This window comes from Centropristis striata, chromosome 12, assembly GCF_030273125.1.
Source record: "Centropristis striata isolate RG_2023a ecotype Rhode Island chromosome 12, C.striata_1.0, whole genome shotgun sequence".
NCBI lineage: Eukaryota > Metazoa > Chordata > Actinopteri > Perciformes > Serranidae > Centropristis > Centropristis striata.
The window spans coordinates 38724199-38743150 of record NC_081528.1 but is presented as its reverse complement, the minus strand read 5'-3'; the positions used below and the strand labels follow the sequence as shown (position 1 = coordinate 38743150).

The 18952-nt window shown below is 36.4% G+C and overlaps 1 protein-coding gene across 1 annotated transcript; it reads left to right on the top strand.

The window, feature by feature from the left end:
* Nucleotides 1-3584: 3584 nt before the first annotated feature.
* LOC131981747 (integrin alpha-6-like) lies at nucleotides 3585-18559 on the top strand. The gene is made up of 25 exons (XM_059346182.1): nucleotides 3585-3760; nucleotides 3852-3973; nucleotides 4750-4829; nucleotides 4911-5181; nucleotides 5977-6096; nucleotides 6170-6383; nucleotides 7670-7866; nucleotides 9358-9446; nucleotides 9512-9639; nucleotides 10454-10543; nucleotides 10653-10717; nucleotides 11408-11553; nucleotides 11635-11763; nucleotides 13042-13163; nucleotides 13240-13396; nucleotides 13954-14037; nucleotides 14119-14198; nucleotides 14270-14344; nucleotides 14568-14670; nucleotides 14759-14935; nucleotides 15044-15130; nucleotides 16192-16302; nucleotides 16607-16711; nucleotides 16826-16951; nucleotides 17678-18559. The coding sequence occupies exons 1-25, from the start codon at nucleotides 3585-3587 to the stop codon at nucleotides 17768-17770; spliced, it is 3147 nt and encodes a 1048-aa protein (XP_059202165.1). The 3' UTR covers nucleotides 17771-18559.
* The last annotated feature ends 393 nt before the right edge of the window (nucleotides 18560-18952 follow it).

Here is an 18952-nt window from a genome sequence, read left to right as displayed (position 1 = left end):
GTACTATAGAATAAAATAGAAATGTAGATATGTATGTATATATAGTAAAGTATATATGTAACAACAGTTAAAGTCGTCCATCTGCACCCAAGCAGCGCTCTAACATCGTTCTGAACCAGCAGGCCATTCGAGGTATTCTAGTGAAAAATTCCCCTGCAAGGTCAATTGTGAATCTTTCTATTATAATTATATTGTGAATATTTGGTCCTTGGAGGTTCTATTTTTATAAAAAACTTCCTGCAACGTCTATGGGTCAAGCAGGAACTCTACAGGAGAATTCTGAAGCGAACCCAGAAGCCACAACACTATTTTGGCTCGTGCACCAGTTAAGCAATTCTTCTTGGATTTAATATGCATCATTTTGGGTCCGGTAATCCAGTTCTTATAATACATACAAGCTTGTTAATAACACATAAAATCTCTTTTGTTTGACCCTTGAATATATATATGAAGTTTCTAGCTGTTTATTGTGCTAAGCGTAGCTAAGTTAGACAAATAACTTATCTTGAAACTATCTGCAAGAAAGCAAATAAGAATGTTTCCCAAAATGTCAAGCTCTTTTTTTAATGTCTTCATATTATACCAACTTCAATACTGGTTATACTAGTGATACGTAGTTGTGTAAGTACTTTTATATTTGGTGAGATTAACTTCAACATATAACCTTCACAATCTGTAAGGTTGCAGGTGTCATTTTACAGACATAAAGAGGAGGGTGAGACCAGCATGTGACCGGTGACTGAGCAGGACTCTCTCTCTCTTCTCAACAACTAACGAGGAAGAAAACCACTTCCCCCCAACTACTGCAGTGGAAACACTCTGTGGTATCGCTGCCCAGGTGTGTCTGTCTTTTCCTCCAAGCCACAAAAATAACAATGTAGCTGGAGAGGACGTGAAGAAGTGTGACCCCCTCTCAAACTGAAAGCTCGACAAGAAAGAAGCAAAAAAAAAGCCCACAGTTGATTCACACCTCACTCCGACCACACGACCACACTGCTGCTGAATTTTCCATTTATTGTCATTTGTTTGTCACTGAGTGTGTGAAAGTATCATGTAAGTTACTGCATTATTTTAACTAGACAGTAAAACCTCCAGAGATCAGACAACACCAGGTATGAGACTCTGTTTCATCTTTTCTCTCTGTCCTTTCTTTCTCTTAAACATCATTACAGAGACACAGGAAGTCAGACGGAGGCTGAATGTTTGAGCCAAAGTCAAAGCAAACCAAACATGAACATAGTTACAATTCAGTTTCATTATCGATAACATTTGTTGTGTTGGTCGCCATAGCACTAATTCTCTCTTCTCTCTCTCTTGTTGTTTAAATTAACTTTAAATCTTTAAATTTCAGAGCAACAAAACCACAAGTACTACAGCAATGTTTCTACAGCTATGACAAATACTACTCCAACAAAAATAGATTAATATTAATTGGCTAGTCAGCTGCAGGGCTGACATATTAGACCACCATATCTCCTGTTATTAAACACTCTGGTGCCATCTGTTGAAACAAAACACCTTTGATTTCCTGTAAAACTACTGCAACATGCTGCACTGCTTTTCTGTACAAGTTTATGATTTGCTGTGTGAAAATACAGAATTTTACTGTAACCCTCATGCACGCAAATCTTTTAATCAGTTTGTAGCAGTGTGTTAAATGGCCCACCTTAAAGGGAAGTGGGTATATGAAGTGATGATCCATAGACAGCGTATGATGGCGGTTGGCGTGACTCATGTTTGGAGCAGCAGACAGGATAGATAGATAGATAGATAGATAGATAGATAGATAGATAGATAGATAGATAGATAGATGGATAGATGGATAGATAGATAGATAGATAGATAGATGGATAGATGGATAGATAGATAGATAGATAGATAGATAGATAGATAGATAGATAGATGGATAGATGGATAGATAGATAGATAGATAGATAGACTTTATTATTATATATATCTTGTTAAGTTTATGCCATATTAGAATATTAGTAATTGTTGCCATATGACAACAATATGCATTAGAGGGTTTGTCCTTCCCCTTCAAAACAATTTTAGAGATACAAAAAGTCACAGTCAAAAACATTGGGAGCTCATTTAAGCTTGTTTGTTCAAATATTGAAGACTCTTGCACATGTGGAAGGGAAGTTACATTACTCAAATAATTTTATGTGATTCATATTTACTCATGAGCATGACAAATACAAGAAAAAGGAAATAACTCATTATTTCTTCTTTGAGCTTGGAAACAGGGTCCCAGACAGACTCAGGTCAATATTTTCCCCCTATGGAGACATGCAAGGGTAACCAAGGGCAACAGAGTGGGAGGGGGAAGTTCTGGGGAGGAAATAAAATAGTTACTGGAAGCAAGAGAACAATATTAAAATCAATCATCTTTCTGTCAAGTCATTAAAACAAGGCTCCCACAGTGAAAATAATAATAATAATAATAATAATTAAAGCGTCGCTAAAAGACTTCCTAGGATGCTCGCATGTATCCTCGCTTGTGGCTCCTCCGATATGCCTCCTCTATCCTCTCTCCTCTCTCCTCTCTCCTCTCTCCTCTATCCTCTATCCTCTCTCCTCTCTCCTCTCTCCTCCATTCTCTATCCTCTCTCCTATATCCTCTATCCTCTCTCCTTGCTAGGAGAGAGGATAGAGGATATAGGAGAGAGGATAGAGGAGAGAGGAGAGAGGAGACATAAAATAAGAGACATGGGATGTGCCCACGGACTATCTATATGCACAAGGTAAGGGCACAAGTGGAAACAATCTGGGCGGAGAAAGGTAATCCCAAAGGCGGGAAAACCAACAGAGGGGGAAAGTAAAACTGGGAACAATGGACACAGACAGGAAGTGGAACCAAAATAAAACAGGAAATCACAAGACAAAGTTCAAATTTACACATTTTCAAGAAGACCTGAAATTGCAAACCTTTAAATAATTCAAAGAAACTACACAGCTTTGGCAGAGGAAGGTGAAAATCTTTGAACTAGATGAAGAAAGTGATCGTTTACCTCCACCTACAGATTGACTGCATGCTTAATGGGAGAAACATGGTCTTTAACAAGGTGTTTCTAAGTTAACCTGCTTGTACCAGCAGAGTGAAAGCCACATGTCACCAGCACTTATTGATGCACTAACAGCTCTTATTGCACTAAACCTTGATTGTTTGCTTTTATTCTTCCTGTAAGTCGCTTTGGATAAAAGCGTCTGCTAAATGACTAAATGACTAAATGAATAAATGTAAATGACCTAATTTTACCTATATATGATTTTTTTTTTTTTTATCTGCCATGTTTGTCTATCAGCACGCTGAGAAGACTTTTGCCCAGAGGGTGTGTCTCACGTTTGAAAGCAGAAGTTGGTTAATATTAACTATTATTATCAACTCATACAGGGGAACAGTGCAGCTTTGTTACTGTGAAGATAAATGTCTTGCCACCACACCCTGTTTGTCTATCTACACTGAGCCAGTTCACACCTGCTGCAGCCAATCCCTTTTCTATGAGGGTCAACACTCCCTCTGGGCTCTCAGAGAGCACAGCGCTGCCCGAGAAGGCACATTATACCTTTTAATTAAAATCATGGCAAAGCACTGGCACATGGTGTGTCTGTGGAGTTTCTGGCACCTCCAGACTCTCAATGTTGCAGCTTTTAATCTGGACACCCAGAGAGTGCTGCAGAAACGTGGAGATCCTGGAAGCCTGTTTGGATTCTCTGTTGCTTTCCACCAGCAGCTGACCCCGACCTCAAAGAACCTGTGAGTCAGAACTATAGTTTTATGATTAACATTGAGTCAATGTAATCAAATTCTGCATCTGTGTCTAACCAGTTGAGGTATTTATCTGCAGATTGTTGGTTGGAGCTCCAAGAGCGAAACACGAGAAGGAAGTGAATGTTACTGGAGTTGTTTACCAGTGTGATCTAAAGAGCACGTCTGAGCGCTGCCAGCCCATTCAGTTTCATAACAAAGGTTCGTTTTATCTCTGTGATATCTCTATGATATCTTATGACTGTTCTGTTTAACATTCATCACAGTTTTAAACAAGTTGTGAAACCGTACTACTCAATTAAAGTTTAGGCACCAAAACTTCTTTAAATTACAGTTCGTATCTTCTCACTGACACTGTGTCGCTGCCCTCTGTGTGACAAATGTTACATTTATTTTACAGCTGGTTCATCATCAGAAGTATATATACCCTCATAAAATAAAATGCACTGTTAAAGATTAAACCAACTCTTCCCAACTACTTTTTAGCTCATACTTCAAAAGATTTTGGATATCTCTGAGCTGTTAGCAGTTCTACCGAAGAGTCTTTTTTCACTCAACTTAACACATTTTAAATGTTTAAGGCCCCAAAATTTAATTGATTTATATCACACAAAAAACGTCCATTAAAAAACAGATTTGTGTTGCAGCACTTTTCTGTTGCAATAAATTTATTTTTACAGCACTTTTTAAAACACAGTTAATAAAGTACATGACAGGTTAAAATGGTAAACACAATCAAGATAGAAGCAATAACAACAATAAGAAATAAGACATAACAAATGAGACATGATAAAACATAAAAACTGATTTACTGTTATAATATCCAAATAAGAGCCTTTTTGTAAAACTATGTCTACCAAGTGATTTAAATGTTGCAAAGTTGTAATATTGGTACTCTTCAAGTAAAACAATCTGACTGAATGTGGTTATTCTGACATTGCAGCCACATGGTGAGCTCAACTCTTTAATTTTTCCAGATTTTCTTAATAGTAAAAGCATAAACAACCAGTGGATGGGAGTGAGAGTGGCGAGTCAAGGTCCTGGTAAAAACATATTGGTAAGTAAAACAAACCATATTAAATCAATAACATAGTCAAACGTTAAAACTCAGTGATTGTATCATCTGTTTCTCCTGCAGACGTGTGCTCATCGGTTCCAGCAGTGGAGCCCGAGCCCGGGTCCCAACACCGCCCGGCTGGTGACGGGCCAGTGTTACCTGCTGGGAGACGAGCTGCAGGTGGGGACGGAGGACAGGAAGTGGAGGAGGGTCGTCTGTGATAACGAGCACCTGACCAGACGTCCAAAGGACCACGAGTGGTTCGCTTACTGCCAGCAGGGCCACGGAGCCGCGTTTGCAAAAGACAACACGTCTGTGATCTTTGGAGCTCCGGGAGCGTATCAGTGGAAAGGTAAAATAAAAACTCAGGTGTTTCATGACAAGCATGTACAGTTTAAACTTTGTCATTACTGACAGATTGGAAATACGACAGATTATTTTTCTTCATCTTTGATTGTATGTTAAGACACAAGGACAAATAAACATTCTGTTTTTATTTTTATGTATTGTACCAATAAACCGTAAGCGAAGGATAAAACTGGTCTCCATTAAAGGACCAGAAACAATAACTCGTCTCTGACCCGGCTCGCCTTTGGCTCGCAGCCCAAACCAACCGGTTGCTCCTGAAGATTGACTCTAAATCTTTAAAAGATGGGTGACAAAACAGCTGCATAATTTATTTCTTATAGACTAATGTGACCCAAACAGAAGTAAAAGTTGCATTTGTCTTTGAGTTTGTTTTTTTACCTGTTTAAACTTGTACCTGTTTACCTTTACTAGTTTAAACAATATTTTATCCACCTTTCCATCACAATATAAATGCATTAATTAATAAAATCAAGATCCTTTTTGGTTGTTTTGGCTGCTAATTACATGTGTGAGTAATGCATGTCACTGAAGGCCAAAATAACCAACAGATGATTGCTGTTCACAGGACTTTGGTATGTTATAAATATTTCTTATTGATATGAAATTGTTACTATAAACCTTTAATGTTTTTTTGAATCTCACCTGCACAACTTTTTTTCTGTTGTGTATCTGGTCCTTGTTTTATTGTGCAAAAATAAAATAATAAGTCGTGATTTCAGGAAAGTGCTGCATAGTTTACCTTTAAGATCTTACTAAATCTTGGTTATTTAATCTAAAGGAGTCGTGCGACTGGACCCCTTGGACAACCAGGACATCGACGCTCCTGATTCTCGTGAGATCGGCGACATCGACCAGTTCAACCCAAATCTCATTCCTCTCCAAAGAAGCAGCTACCTGGGTCAGTTTCAGTCCGTCTTCTCCTTGATACTGTTCAACTTCCTCCATAATCTGCTTCACCTCTAACCCTCCAGGATTCTCCATCGACTCTGGCACGGCTCTGGTCCGACGGGGCGAGCTGACCGTAGTATCCGGAGCGCCCCGAGGCGGTTTCAGCGGGAAGGTGTTGTTCCTGAGAGCCGACCCGGTGCTGAGCAGGAGTCTGTCTGTGGAGCTGGTCCTCTCCGGGCCGGGCCTGGCCTCCTCGTTTGGCTACGACGTGGCAGTGGTGGATCTCAATGGTGATGGGTAGGTTTACTTCTATTTAACACTTAATGTTGTCTAAATTAATGCCACACTTAGAACAGTCTTTATGTTGGTCAGTCCATCAATTCCTCTCTTTGGTTCAAAGTTAAATCTCATGATTACTGACATTTTTAATGGGTATTCATGGTTACCAGAGGATGTTTCCTCATGATTTCTTTACTTAATGTTGCCTTTTTATTTCTACCCTTTCTAACCCTTCACAAGTTTTTGGTTTACAGATTCAAAAAAGGCCAGATTTAAAGACAGATAAATCAGTTTGATATGTTTTCAGTTCCATTTTAGATTTACAGATTAAAAGTAAATGTTATAAATTACTTAATTATTATTTTTTTTACTAGTTTCCATTATGTTTTTTCGTTGCTTGTGTCTGACATGTCAGCTTGTTGCTGATTTTTCTTTTCTTGATTCTTTCTTCGTTTACAGCACAAACACTTAAAGACAGATAAATAATCAGTTTCATTTTTTTTGCAGTTTCACTTCAGATTTACAGTCTAAGACTCAATTTTATATAGTTTTCATGTCAGTTTGTTGATTTTTTTTGTAATTGTCTTTTAATTGACATTGAGAGACATAATGAACAACACAACTTAAACAATATTGACACCACATGAACACCAAGACCTTTCAAGCATGAAAAAATGAATAAATTAAATAAAATTACAAAATGAATGAGCTTTTTATTTCTTTCAAAATTACCATTCACAACTTTTTGGTTCCAAAGTAAAAAGTTAATGGCCAGATTTCTATTAAATTCGATGTTTTATATTGAATTGCTTAATGTGACCCTGTGACCTTCCAAGGAGCTTGACCATTTCTTTTGCACATAAGAGAAATACAAATCTAATGAAATTTACTGACTATATTCATGTATTCATATTCATTTCCCCCTGAGGTACACCCTCTATTCTGTGAGATTTATTCTAGTATGTCTCTACAACAACAATTTTTCAACACATTTAGGCCTAATAGCCATTTTTCCATGAATTTTAGATTCCTAGCCATACTATTAAGGCTCTAATATGTTGAATATAACACTTATTATGATACCTGACATTATAGAGTAAAGGTTGCTTTGTAAACTTCCTTTATCGTCTTTGTTTACACATGCACACAATCTACATCTCAGGACATTTAGCACACAATTCATGTTACTTCTTAAGCTTTCTACGAAAACAAACGTTCCCCTGTTTGTCATCTTTATTATGAGACTGCTGCAGTAACACTTTACTGTAACATATATATATATATAATATAATATATATGTGCAGGTGGGAGGACCTCGCTGTCGGAGCCCCGCAGTTCTTTGTTAAAGACGGTTTGGTTGGAGGAGCCGTCTACATTTATATCAACAACAAAGGAAGAGACTGGGACAAGATCGTCCCGACGCGGCTCCTCGGACATAAAGACTCCATGTTCGGCCTCGCAGTGGAAAACATAGGAGACGTCAATCAGGACGGTTATGGAGGTTGGTGACATTTTAATATCAAATATGTTGTCTGCTGATTAAACTGGCAGAAAAAAACTTTCTCACTTTTCTATCTGACACTTTAAAGCTTCAGTAAAGGTAACTTTTATGACAATAATAAGAAAGATAATCTGTGAAAATTTGCAAGAATCCACAGCGACTAAACAAAAACAAGAAGCCTCAAAGGCAGCTGTCAATCATGCCAATACTGGTGTCAAACCAGAAGCGCTGATCAAATTTGTCTTTTTAGAAACATATTTCAGTGCACTATTCAGAAGTAAAATATGGCGGCAACCTCCGGGTCTGAGCAGGAGGCAAACCAGGAAGTGCCTTAAGCTGCATTCTTCTGAACATTCCAGCAGGAATTTTAGTGAAGCAAAGTTATATATGACGTTATATAGATATAAAAAAAAAGGACGTTTAGCGGTTTGGTCTCATAACTTTGAGACGTTTGGACTAACAGACGCTCCAAGGAGTCGCTGTCCAGTTTTCTGAGGTAACTAGCATACATTTTGTTTTTTGCTAGCCAAAACTACCATCCCAGTTAATCTAACATGAGTGAGTCAGGTTGAGGTGTAGAGAGGCTGTAGTCAGAGATCAGATCCCTCTCCTCCTCCACAGTCCAGATATGGTCTGCTCCCCGTATCACAAACAAGATGGAGACTAAGAGTGGAACGCTGAACTGAAGCTTCCAACGGGCCACAAACCAACGAGACGTCACGGTCACTACGTCCATTATTTATACAGTCACATGAGAAAGATGGTGTCCTGGTCAGGTAAAGGTGGAGTAAAGGTTCTCAGCAGCACCAACCCAGACTTTCACAGAAGGTTCATGTCCTGTTTGAAAACAAGTCACCAATTTTATTTGAAGCAACATCATTCACGGTCTCTGCTTCATGTTTTTATGTGACTGACAGGCCATCCTCATAACTTAACTTACAGCATTTACATGCTTTTATTGACTATTTAAACTATTTTCATAACGCCTAACCCAGAAGCTTTTTCCACTTACCTTAGAGAAGTTCTTTTGTACTGTAATCTGAAACAGAAGCCTTTTGCCTTAACGTAATTGCTTAGTTTTCAGCAACTGGGCATTAAAGGGGCTGATAACTTGCGGTTACGTTGTAATCTGGGTTCTCTGAGTTACATGTTTCAGATGAAGCAGTAGCTGGAGAGATAGTCTTCAACGATTGAAGCAGGCCCCTGCTTGCACATTTTTATGGGAATGGTAAATGCTGATAACACCCATTAATTGTGTAATAATTGCATTAAAAAGAAAAAAGTGTACAGAGATCCACAAAGGAGCATTTTATTTCTCCTGAACTGGACTTTTCATTTGTAAGAGCATATTATATATATATGTATATAAGTATACTGTGCCGATTCCTGAAAAAACTTTGCATGACAAAAAAAAAAGATTCCAGTTTGGACTTTATTTTGGGACTCAGTCTTTTCTTCAACACATTCTGTCTCCATGTGAATGTTTGACAGATTTAGCTGTTGGAGCTCCGTACGACGGCTCTGGTCGAGTGTTTCTTTACTACGGATCATCAGAAGGAATCCACTCGGAGCCGGTTCAGGTGAGACAAACAGCTTATTGGCTGGAGAGAAAGTCAGGACTCTAAAAACATCTGGACCTCTTCAGGTTCTTTCACCAGCATCCAGAGAAGTTTCTCTGTTTGGATATTCTCTGTCTGGAAACCTGGACGTGGACAGCAACCAGTTCCCTGATGTGGCTGTGGGCTCGCTGTCGGATTCTGTCTTCGTTTACAGGTGATCTTACAGCACAAACACTTACAGATTGGTTTGTTTGTTTGTTTGTTTGTTTGTTTATTTAACAGGGACAGTGCATGGCTCTCAGCCGTAGCAGAGTTAGCTACCAGCTAAATGTCATCTGTCGTCCCTGGGCAGGAACAAATAGAATCAATCTAACACAAACAAACAAGCCTTTCAAACAACAACAACAAAGTTTCACTCTTGAAACACAACAGAAGAACAGGACAACAGCAAGAGGAAAGTCACAGTATTAAGACACAAAACAATGTTAAAATACAACACTAAAGAGGTTGCAAAATAGTGAGCTAATGTTTGAGTTTATAGTTGGTGGGTGCATGATTGAGTGGATTTAAGCCCTGATTTCATTTGATTAAAACAAACAAACAAAACATTTTATAGATCTTGTTTTACTGTCAGTTTGTTGATGATTTTTTTTATTGACTTTGAGAGAAATAATGAACAAAACAACTTGAACAATATTGACACCACATGAACGTGAAGACCTTTCAAGAATGAAAAAAATGAATAAATAAAATAAAAATACAAAATGAACGAACTAAAGATCTTATTTAATAAAAAACAAATGTAATTGTATCAGTGTATACAGATATTCATAGACACTGGAGCTGATTTTTCTTCTTTTAACATTCTTTTCCAATATTTTCTTGCCTTTTATGTGTGTTTTTTTCAATCATCACGTTTATTTATTATCTGTTCTTGATAGCTTAGGTAGTTCTGTGTAGACACTATTAGAAGGGTTATATTAATAAATATTATTGGAAACATTCATTCATTTTGTCCTTTATTTGAGAGCGAGGCCGGTGGTCAGCGTCAGCAGCTCTCTGGAGGTGACGCCAGCTGAAATAAACATCATGAAGCAACGATGTGACACGCACACATGGTAAAACACACAACAACACAACAACACAACAACACAACAACACAACTGTGATGGAACTGAAACCTTGTTGGCTTTTTAACTTCATGTGTATTTGCACAAACTTGTGTAGTTATTTTGCAGCTCGGGCATGTTTCACTTACACAGCACACCGAGCATCATTCAACCCGACACTCAGTAAGTTTTTCTTGTTTTCAGTTCAGTTTTCTTCAAACATAATATATAATAGTTTTCATTGCTTATATGTGATGGCTTTTAATATCTTTGTACCATAGAAATACTGTTTATATGCTTTTCAGCTGTGCTTTGTCACAGCTAGTCCACAACTTAGATTTCTGGTCAATAAAGTCATTGATTATAATAAATTGATTAATGGGAACAATTTTGAAATTGTTCAGGTATTGAGTGAGAGAAGTGTGATTTAGTGCAATGGTGTACTTCCTTCATAAAAAATAAAAGCTTTTTTCTTGCAACTGAGAGGTTCAGATTGTTATTATAAGTGACATTATGAAAAGGCCCCAACAGAGAAATAATCTGTTTTTACCTTTTAATTGATCTGATGAGTTTGTTTTTGTGTCCAGGGGGAGTTTCCTCTTCCACACTGTCAAAATCAGATAAATAATCAGCCATGACATTAAAAATCTTTCGCAGCATTCATCTCTCACCTTGCAAGATTTAGGAATGAGAGTTTAACTTGAGCAACACTTGGAGACAGACCAGACCATTGAATGCTAAAGAAAAGAGTTTCATTTCTCTGTAGGGTCCTTTTTTAGTTTTCAGACACTTAAAATAACAATTTTGTGCCTGTCAGTGGTAAAAACAAGCACTTTTAGCCAAAGTTGATGTAATCTTGTGTTTCCTTCACAGCGCTCAACTACACTGTTGAGGCTGATGCTGAGGGGAGAAAGGCGAGACTTCCTCCCAGAGTCGATTTTAAAGGTTCGTCTCGAGGAAAACTGGAACTTCCTGGACAGAAGAGAGAAATCTGTACCGACCTCCAACTCCGACTTCTGGTACAGTTTCATTAGTTTCTATTTTAAGCCCCGTTTCACAGACAGAACACAAGACACCAAAATAAAACTCTTGTGTTCCAGCGTGATATCAAGGACAAGCTGCGTAATATCTCCGTCTCCGTGGCCGTGTCTCTGTGGAGCTCCAGTTCAGATCTGCCAAACATCACTCCTGTCCTCAACGTCTTCCAGCCGAACAGGGCCGTCTCCGAGGTGACTCTACCTGTCTACAAACATCTTTCCCTTTATAAATGTGTCTCTGTCTACAAACATCTTTCCCTTTATAAATGTGTCTCTGTCTACAAACATCTTTCCCTTTATAAATGTGTCTCTGTCTACAAACATCTTTCCCTTTATAAATGTGTCTCTGTCTACAAACATCTTTCCCTTTATAAATGTGTCTCTGTCTACAAACATCTTTCCCTTTATAAATGTGTCTCTATCTAGAAACATCTTTCCCTTTATAAATGTGTCTCTATCTACAAACATCTTTCCCTTTATAAATGTGTCTCTATCTAGAAACATCTTTCCCTTTATAAATGTGTCTCTATCTAGAAACATCTTTCCCTTTATAAATGTGTCTCTATCTAGAAACATCTTTCCCTTTATAAATGTGTCTCTATCTAGAAACATCTTTCCCTTTATAAATGTGTCTCTGTCTAGAAACATCTTTCCCTTTAGAAATGTGTCTCTGTCTACAAACATCTTTCCTTTATAAATGTGTCTCTATCTAGAAACATCTTTCCCTTTAGAAATGTGTCTCTATCTACAAACATCTTTCCTTTATAAATGTGTCTCTGTCTACAAACATCTTTCCCTTTAGAAATGTGTCTCTGTCTAGAAACATCTTTCCCTTTATAAATGTGTCTCTGTCTACAAACATCTTTCCCTTTATAAATGTGTCTCTATCTAGAAACATCTTTCCCTTTAGAAATGTGTCTCTATCTACAAACATCTTTCCTTTATAAATGTGTCTCTGTCTACAAACATCTTTCCCTTTATAAATGTGTCTCTGTCTACAAACATCTTTCCCTTTATAAATGTGTCTCTATCTACAAACATCTTTCCCTTTATAAATGTGTCTCTATCTAGAAACATCTTTCCCTTTATAAATGTGTCTCTATCTAGAAACATCTTTCCCTTTATAAATGTGTCTCTGTCTAGAAACATCTTTCCCTTTATAAATGTGTCTCTGTCTAGAAACATCTTTCCCTTTATAAATGTGTCTCTGTCTAGAAACATCTTTCCCTTTATAAATGTGTCTCTATCTAGAAACATCTTTCCCTTTATAAATGTGTCTCTGTCTAGAAACATCTTTCCCTTTATAAATGTGTCTCTGTCTAGAAACATCTTTCCCTTTATAAATGTGTCTCTGTCTAGAAACATCTTTCCCTTTATAAATGTGTCTCTATCTAGAAACATCTTTCCCTTTATAAATGTGTCTCTGTCGTGGGAGCTGATGTAAGATTTCTGCTGTGTTGTTTTCTCCAGATTGTCTTGATAAACAAAGGCTGCGGCCCGGACAACATTTGCCAAAGTAACCTGGAGTTACAGTACAAGTTCTGCTCCAGAAAAATACTAAATAATCAAGATGTGTTCAAATCACTCAGCAGGTAAGGCAAAAAAACAAAAACAGATCAATGCATGTCATGAAAACCTGCCCCGCCCTCTCACGTTCCCGCTGTGCAGAGAGGACGGCGTCGCAGTGATCACGCCGTCAGAAGAAGACGTCGCTCTGCAGATCACCGTCACCAACAGAGACGGAGACGACGCCCACCAGAGTCACGCCGCCATCCGCCTCCCGGACACGCTGCAGTACAACGCCGTGCTCCACGCCACACCATCAGTCAGTGTTAGCAGCATATATACATATATATATATATATAAATATATATATATATATATATATATTTAGATTTAGATTTATATATGTATATATATATATATGTATATATATATACATATATATATATATATATATATATATATATATATTTAGATTTAGATTTATATATGTATATATATATATATGTATATATATATACATATATATATATATATATATATATATATATTTAGATTTAGATTTATATATGTATATATATATATGTGTATATATATATATATGTATATATATATACATATATATATATATACATATATATATATATATACATATATATATATATATATACATATATATATATATATATATATATATACATATATAAATCTAAATCTGCAAAAGTAACTACTAACTGAAGTTATGAAGTAAACCTAGTGCAGTAAAAAGTATGAGTTTTTTTTACTTTGTTACTTTCCAGCAGGAGAATTACTAGCATTACAAGCACTTTTTGTTGTTATTCCAATCTATAGAAACCTTCTTCATGCTTTTGTTGACAGGAAACAGCAGTGAGTTGTACAGCGAACAACAAAGGGACGCTGATAAACTGTGAGCTGGGAAATCCACTGCAGAGAGACGCTGAGGTGAGTATTGATGCTGTTTCTCCACGTTTCAGTTTTTATATCTGCATCTATTGTATCGTGGCTTTTTTTTCATTCCTTCAGGTTACTTTTTATGTCTTACTCGCAACTTCTCGCATCTCACTGAGTACAAAGGACGTCAACGTCACTGCGCAACTTGAAACGTAAGTCTGTTAACCGTTGTTGATCAGTGGCCCGTAGATGACAATGAGAAATAATTCTGGTTTTGTTGCAGGACGAGTGTGCAGACCATTGAGCCAGTCGAGGTGTTAGCCAGAGTGGTTTTTGAGCTGGAGCTGCAAGTATATGGGTCCGTACTGGATTGGTGTCTTGTACTTTATTTCAAAATGTGTTTTTTTCTTTTTTACTTTATTTTGTCTTTTTAACACAGATGATGAATTTCTGGCAGTTTTATATGTTTTAAAAGCAGAAAAACATTTTTTTTTTGCAAGAAAATATAGAAAGTGATTTATTAAGAAGCTATTCTCAAAAAATGTTTGAAATGATTTAAATGATCTGTTTTTGTTTTCCAGACTGGCCAGGCCTTCTCAGGTGTCGCTCAGTGAAAGCTTGATAGGAGAAAGCGCCATAACGTCACCAGAGGAGATCGGAGCTCCGGTTCAATATGAATTCAGGGTGAGCATCACTTGGTGCTTACTTTAAAAAGCTTTTAAATGGTTTTTAAGTCAGAGAAAATTGATCCAATATCTTATTTTTCTACCAGATAACAAATCTTGGCAGACCACTGAAATCCTTCGCTAATGCATCACTGAACATCTTCTGGCCGAAGGAGAACTCGGATGGAAAATGGCTTCTGTACTTGACTCAGATCAGCAGTAAAGGTGTTCAGTCGGTGTCCTGCTCACCTGTGGACCAGGTGAATCCTCTCAGACATGTCAAGGTAATGACACCTCTCAGGTTTTAGTTTTATTATTATATTATATTATTATTATTATTATTATTATAACATGTCAGTGTAACCTGTACCGTGATGATGTTTGGTACGAAGGGTTGGCAGAGGAAAAGACGTGAAGCTGAACATGAAGCTCTCTCCACTGATGGATTTCTTTCAAAAAAAAGGAAATACAAAACCTTGGTAAGAAATTAATATTATCTTTAGTAGTAGTCGTGATAGTAGTGGTGGAATTATTATTATTATTATTATTATTATTATTATTATTATTATTATTATTATTATATTTTAATAAATTAATGAAGTATTATTCTAGTTATTGTTTTCCTTTATTTCCTTTATTTGTGTTTTTGTTATTTTAGTTTTATTTTATAATTTTAGTTCTTCTTATATTCTTTTGGCAACATGTTCCTTTATGTAGAAAGAAACTAAAATACTTTATATAATAATTTAAAAAATAATTCACAACAACATTATTAATATTATACATATTATTATAGTAGTATTATTGCATCATTATTATAATTATGCTGTAATTTATTTGTTTTTATAATAATTATCATTGTTTTCCTATATTCATTTATTTTATTTCCATTATTCTTTTTTTGTTATATATTATTTTTCTTCCTATATTATTTGAAAACATGTTTATATTGAATAGAAACACAACAAAACTATGTTTTGAGATCTTTAAAAAAGTAATAATAGAAAAACATAAAATACAAATAATATTAATAGTAGTATATGCATTATTAGTATTATTTGCGTCAATATTATAATTATGCTTTAATCATTTTTAATTTTAATTGTCAATGTTATCTTTTATTTATTTTATTTTCAGGATTATTTTTATGGTAGTAGTATTCAGCAATGTTTTGTTATCTTTGAAAATAATCTTGGAAAAATATAATAATAAATTATAATAAATATTAGTATTAATATTAGTTTTATTTGCATCATTTGTATAATTATGCTTTAATTACTTTAATTAATTAATTATTGTTATTTTCTTTTATTTATTTATTTTTCAGGATTTTTGATTTTCTAGTTTTATTTGACATGTTTGTTTATATGGAGAAGAAGCGTGATAACACCAGGTTCTGGTAACTTACAGAATAATTACTGCGACAGTAATAAATAGCTGCAGCAGCGTGTAGTTTGCTGTTTGTCCAATGCTAACGATGCTAACGCTGCTGCTACCTGCAGTCCAATGCTAACGATGCTAACGCTGCTGCTACCTGCAGACCTGCTCTGACGGGCTGAGCTGTGTGGAGATCTGCTGCCCCCTGCTGGCGCTGCAACGCTCTGCAGCCGTCATCCTGCACGCTCACCTGTGGAACGCCACCTTCACTGAGGTCTCCATTGCTCTTAAAACTGCTTTTTACATGTTTGTTATGCACCAAATCTGACAGCTAACAGTCATCACAAAGCCTCCGTTGTGTTCTTGTTTCCAATAATTATTCAAACTGACTTACATTGTACATATTGTATATATTTGAGACTTTTTGCAGTTTGTTTCTCTTGGGATGAAAACAATGTAATCCATCTCATCTCATTTTATCATACCTTATCTTTATCTTTTTTTTTTTTTTTTATCTTTTGCAGCTCTTTGTTGCCTGTCCAACAACATTACTCATTTCCTTTGCCTGTCCTCTTTAGGATTACAGCTCTCTGAACTACCTGGACATTGTTGTGGATGCTACTCTCACTTTAACAAACTCTCCAGAGAATATTGGACTGAAACTGGAGAAGCCTGGGACAAAGGTAAAACTACAAGTGTTTTAAAAAGACACATTTGGCTTTAGATACTTGTATGTGAACATATTAAAATCTATATATCTAAGAAATATGTTGATGTATTGATATGATTGTCTGCAGGTAAAACTGACAGTGTTCCTGGAGAGAAAAGTGATATATTTCACCAAAGTTGCCTGGTGGATAATCTTCCTCACCGTCATCGCGTTGCTCCTGTTGCTGGCTGTTTTTGTTTACTTGTTGTGGAAGGTAAGAAATAAGATCAATCTAAAACATGTTTTTATTGTTTAATATAATTATGTTTTTCCATGTATGTACTTATGATTGTGTTTGTGTATTTAAATTTGCTGATTGTTCAATTACAATATTCTGATTTCGGCATTCATGCTTAACCTTTACAGTCTGCAATCATAATATAAAGGAGGCTAAAAACATGCAACATATCAAACATCAAGTTTAAATTATACAGTAAACAGAAGAAAAGTACTTCAAATATGTTTGAGAAAATTGCAGGATTTTTTTCACATTTGCAGGATAATCTATCCCTCTGGTGCTGAATAGTTAATCTCATTTATGAAAAATTCACACACAAATTGATGTGAAATACATTGATTGCCTCTCAATGTGAAAGCATTCAAGTGTAATATAGATAAAGGTGTTACTGAGTAATTTGTCACTGATGCATTTTGAGATAAAGGTGACATATTACACTAGTCTTCGGGTTCATATTTGTATTTTGGGTTTCTACTAGAACAGCTCTGGAGCTGTGGCTGTGATGCTCCACTCCATATTATCTGAACAAAACGCTGATTGGCTTGTTTTATTTGACGGTTTATGGGTTTGTGGACCCCTCAGATAGCACTTTAGTGTTTTTCACAATATGTCCCTTTTAATTGACTTCACATTTTACTGCCTTTTTATGTGTGCTGCTTCAGTAAATGAAGTTTGTTTGATGATGTTTTCTGTCTCTGTCAGCGTGGATGCATCAACCGCCTCGCTCAGAACAAAAAGCTGTCAGGTGACGGAGATCCGAACCTGGAGACGGAGACGGATCACCTGAAAGGCTGAAGGAAACATGAGGCTCTAAAACACAGGAATCACCTTAAAGGCTGAAGGAAACACGAGGCACTAAAACACAGGAATCACCTTAAAGGCTGAAGGAAACACGAGGCTCTAAAACACAGGAATCACCTGAAAGGCTGAAGGAAACATGAGGCTCTAAAACACAGGAATCACCTTAAAGGCTGAAGGAAACACGAGGCTCTAAAACACAGGAATCACCTTAAAGGCTGAAGGAAACACAAGGCTCTAAAACACAGGAATCACCTTAAAGGCTGAAGGAAACACGAGGCTCTAAAACACAGGAATCACCTTAAAGGCTGAAGGAAACACGAGGCTCTAAAACACAGGAATCACCTTAAAGGCTGAAGGAAACACGAGGCTCTAAAACACAGGAATCACCTTAAAGGCTGAAGGGAACACGAGGCTCTAAAACACAGGACGCCATCTACAGCCGCTCAACAAATAACTCATTAAGAAGCTTTTCTTCTGTTTTAGATGCAGGTTTTCTTTTTTGCTACTTTTGTAAAATAAAAGAGAAAAAACACATCAACATACTTTTCTTCAGGATATTTTTTAATGAAGCAGAAAATATCACTCATTTGATACCAAAAAACTGTTACAACATGAAAAAAGTTGTGCTATACTTTCAGCATGAAGGAATGTGTGAGTGGGTCGAACTAAAGAACAATTTACCTGAAATTCAATGGAAATATTCAGCCACTGACTGCTAATCTGATCATCAATCTGACTAATCAATACTGTTCCTCTGAAATACTGTTTCTATTGAAAGTGTGAACGTGATTCTGTGTTTGTGGTGAAGAACCCTCCTGACGCTGAAGGGCTTCGTTCCCAAAGTTACATTTGAAATAAAAACTCAACAATTAGATTGCTTGTGATTAATAGTATGTAAATATTTTTGGCAAAATTTTAGAACAAACCCTTCTCTTGCTATTTTCTGTACAGGTGCAGTAATCCAGTGAAGAGTTTTCACTTTCACAGCATCCAGACATTCTTTCATTCTTTATCCTACCGATTAACTTCTGTTTTCCCTCCTTCAGTATTCTTTGATTTGAAACACATTCAGCGTATGAAAATGAATTAAGAGCCATCGTCTCATTTGTCTTTCTCTCAATATTCAATTCAATCCAGCTCGATTTTTATCATCTTTTGTTGCTTTTAGGAAAAAAA

What these genes read in the sequence shown, in the direction of transcription:
- LOC131981747 (XM_059346182.1), top strand. Translation starts at nt 3,585, where the DNA reads ATGGCAAAGCACTGGCACATGGTGTGTCTGTGGAGTTTCTGGCACCTC. An exon ending in CATTCAGTTTCATAACAAAG is followed by an intron (nt 3,974 to 4,749) that starts GTTCGTTTTATC and finishes TAATTTTTCCAG; the next exon opens with ATTTTCTTAATAGTAAAAGC. An exon ending in GATTCTGTCTTCGTTTACAG is followed by an intron (nt 9,640 to 10,453) that starts GTGATCTTACAG and finishes CCTTTATTTGAG; the next exon opens with AGCGAGGCCGGTGGTCAGCG.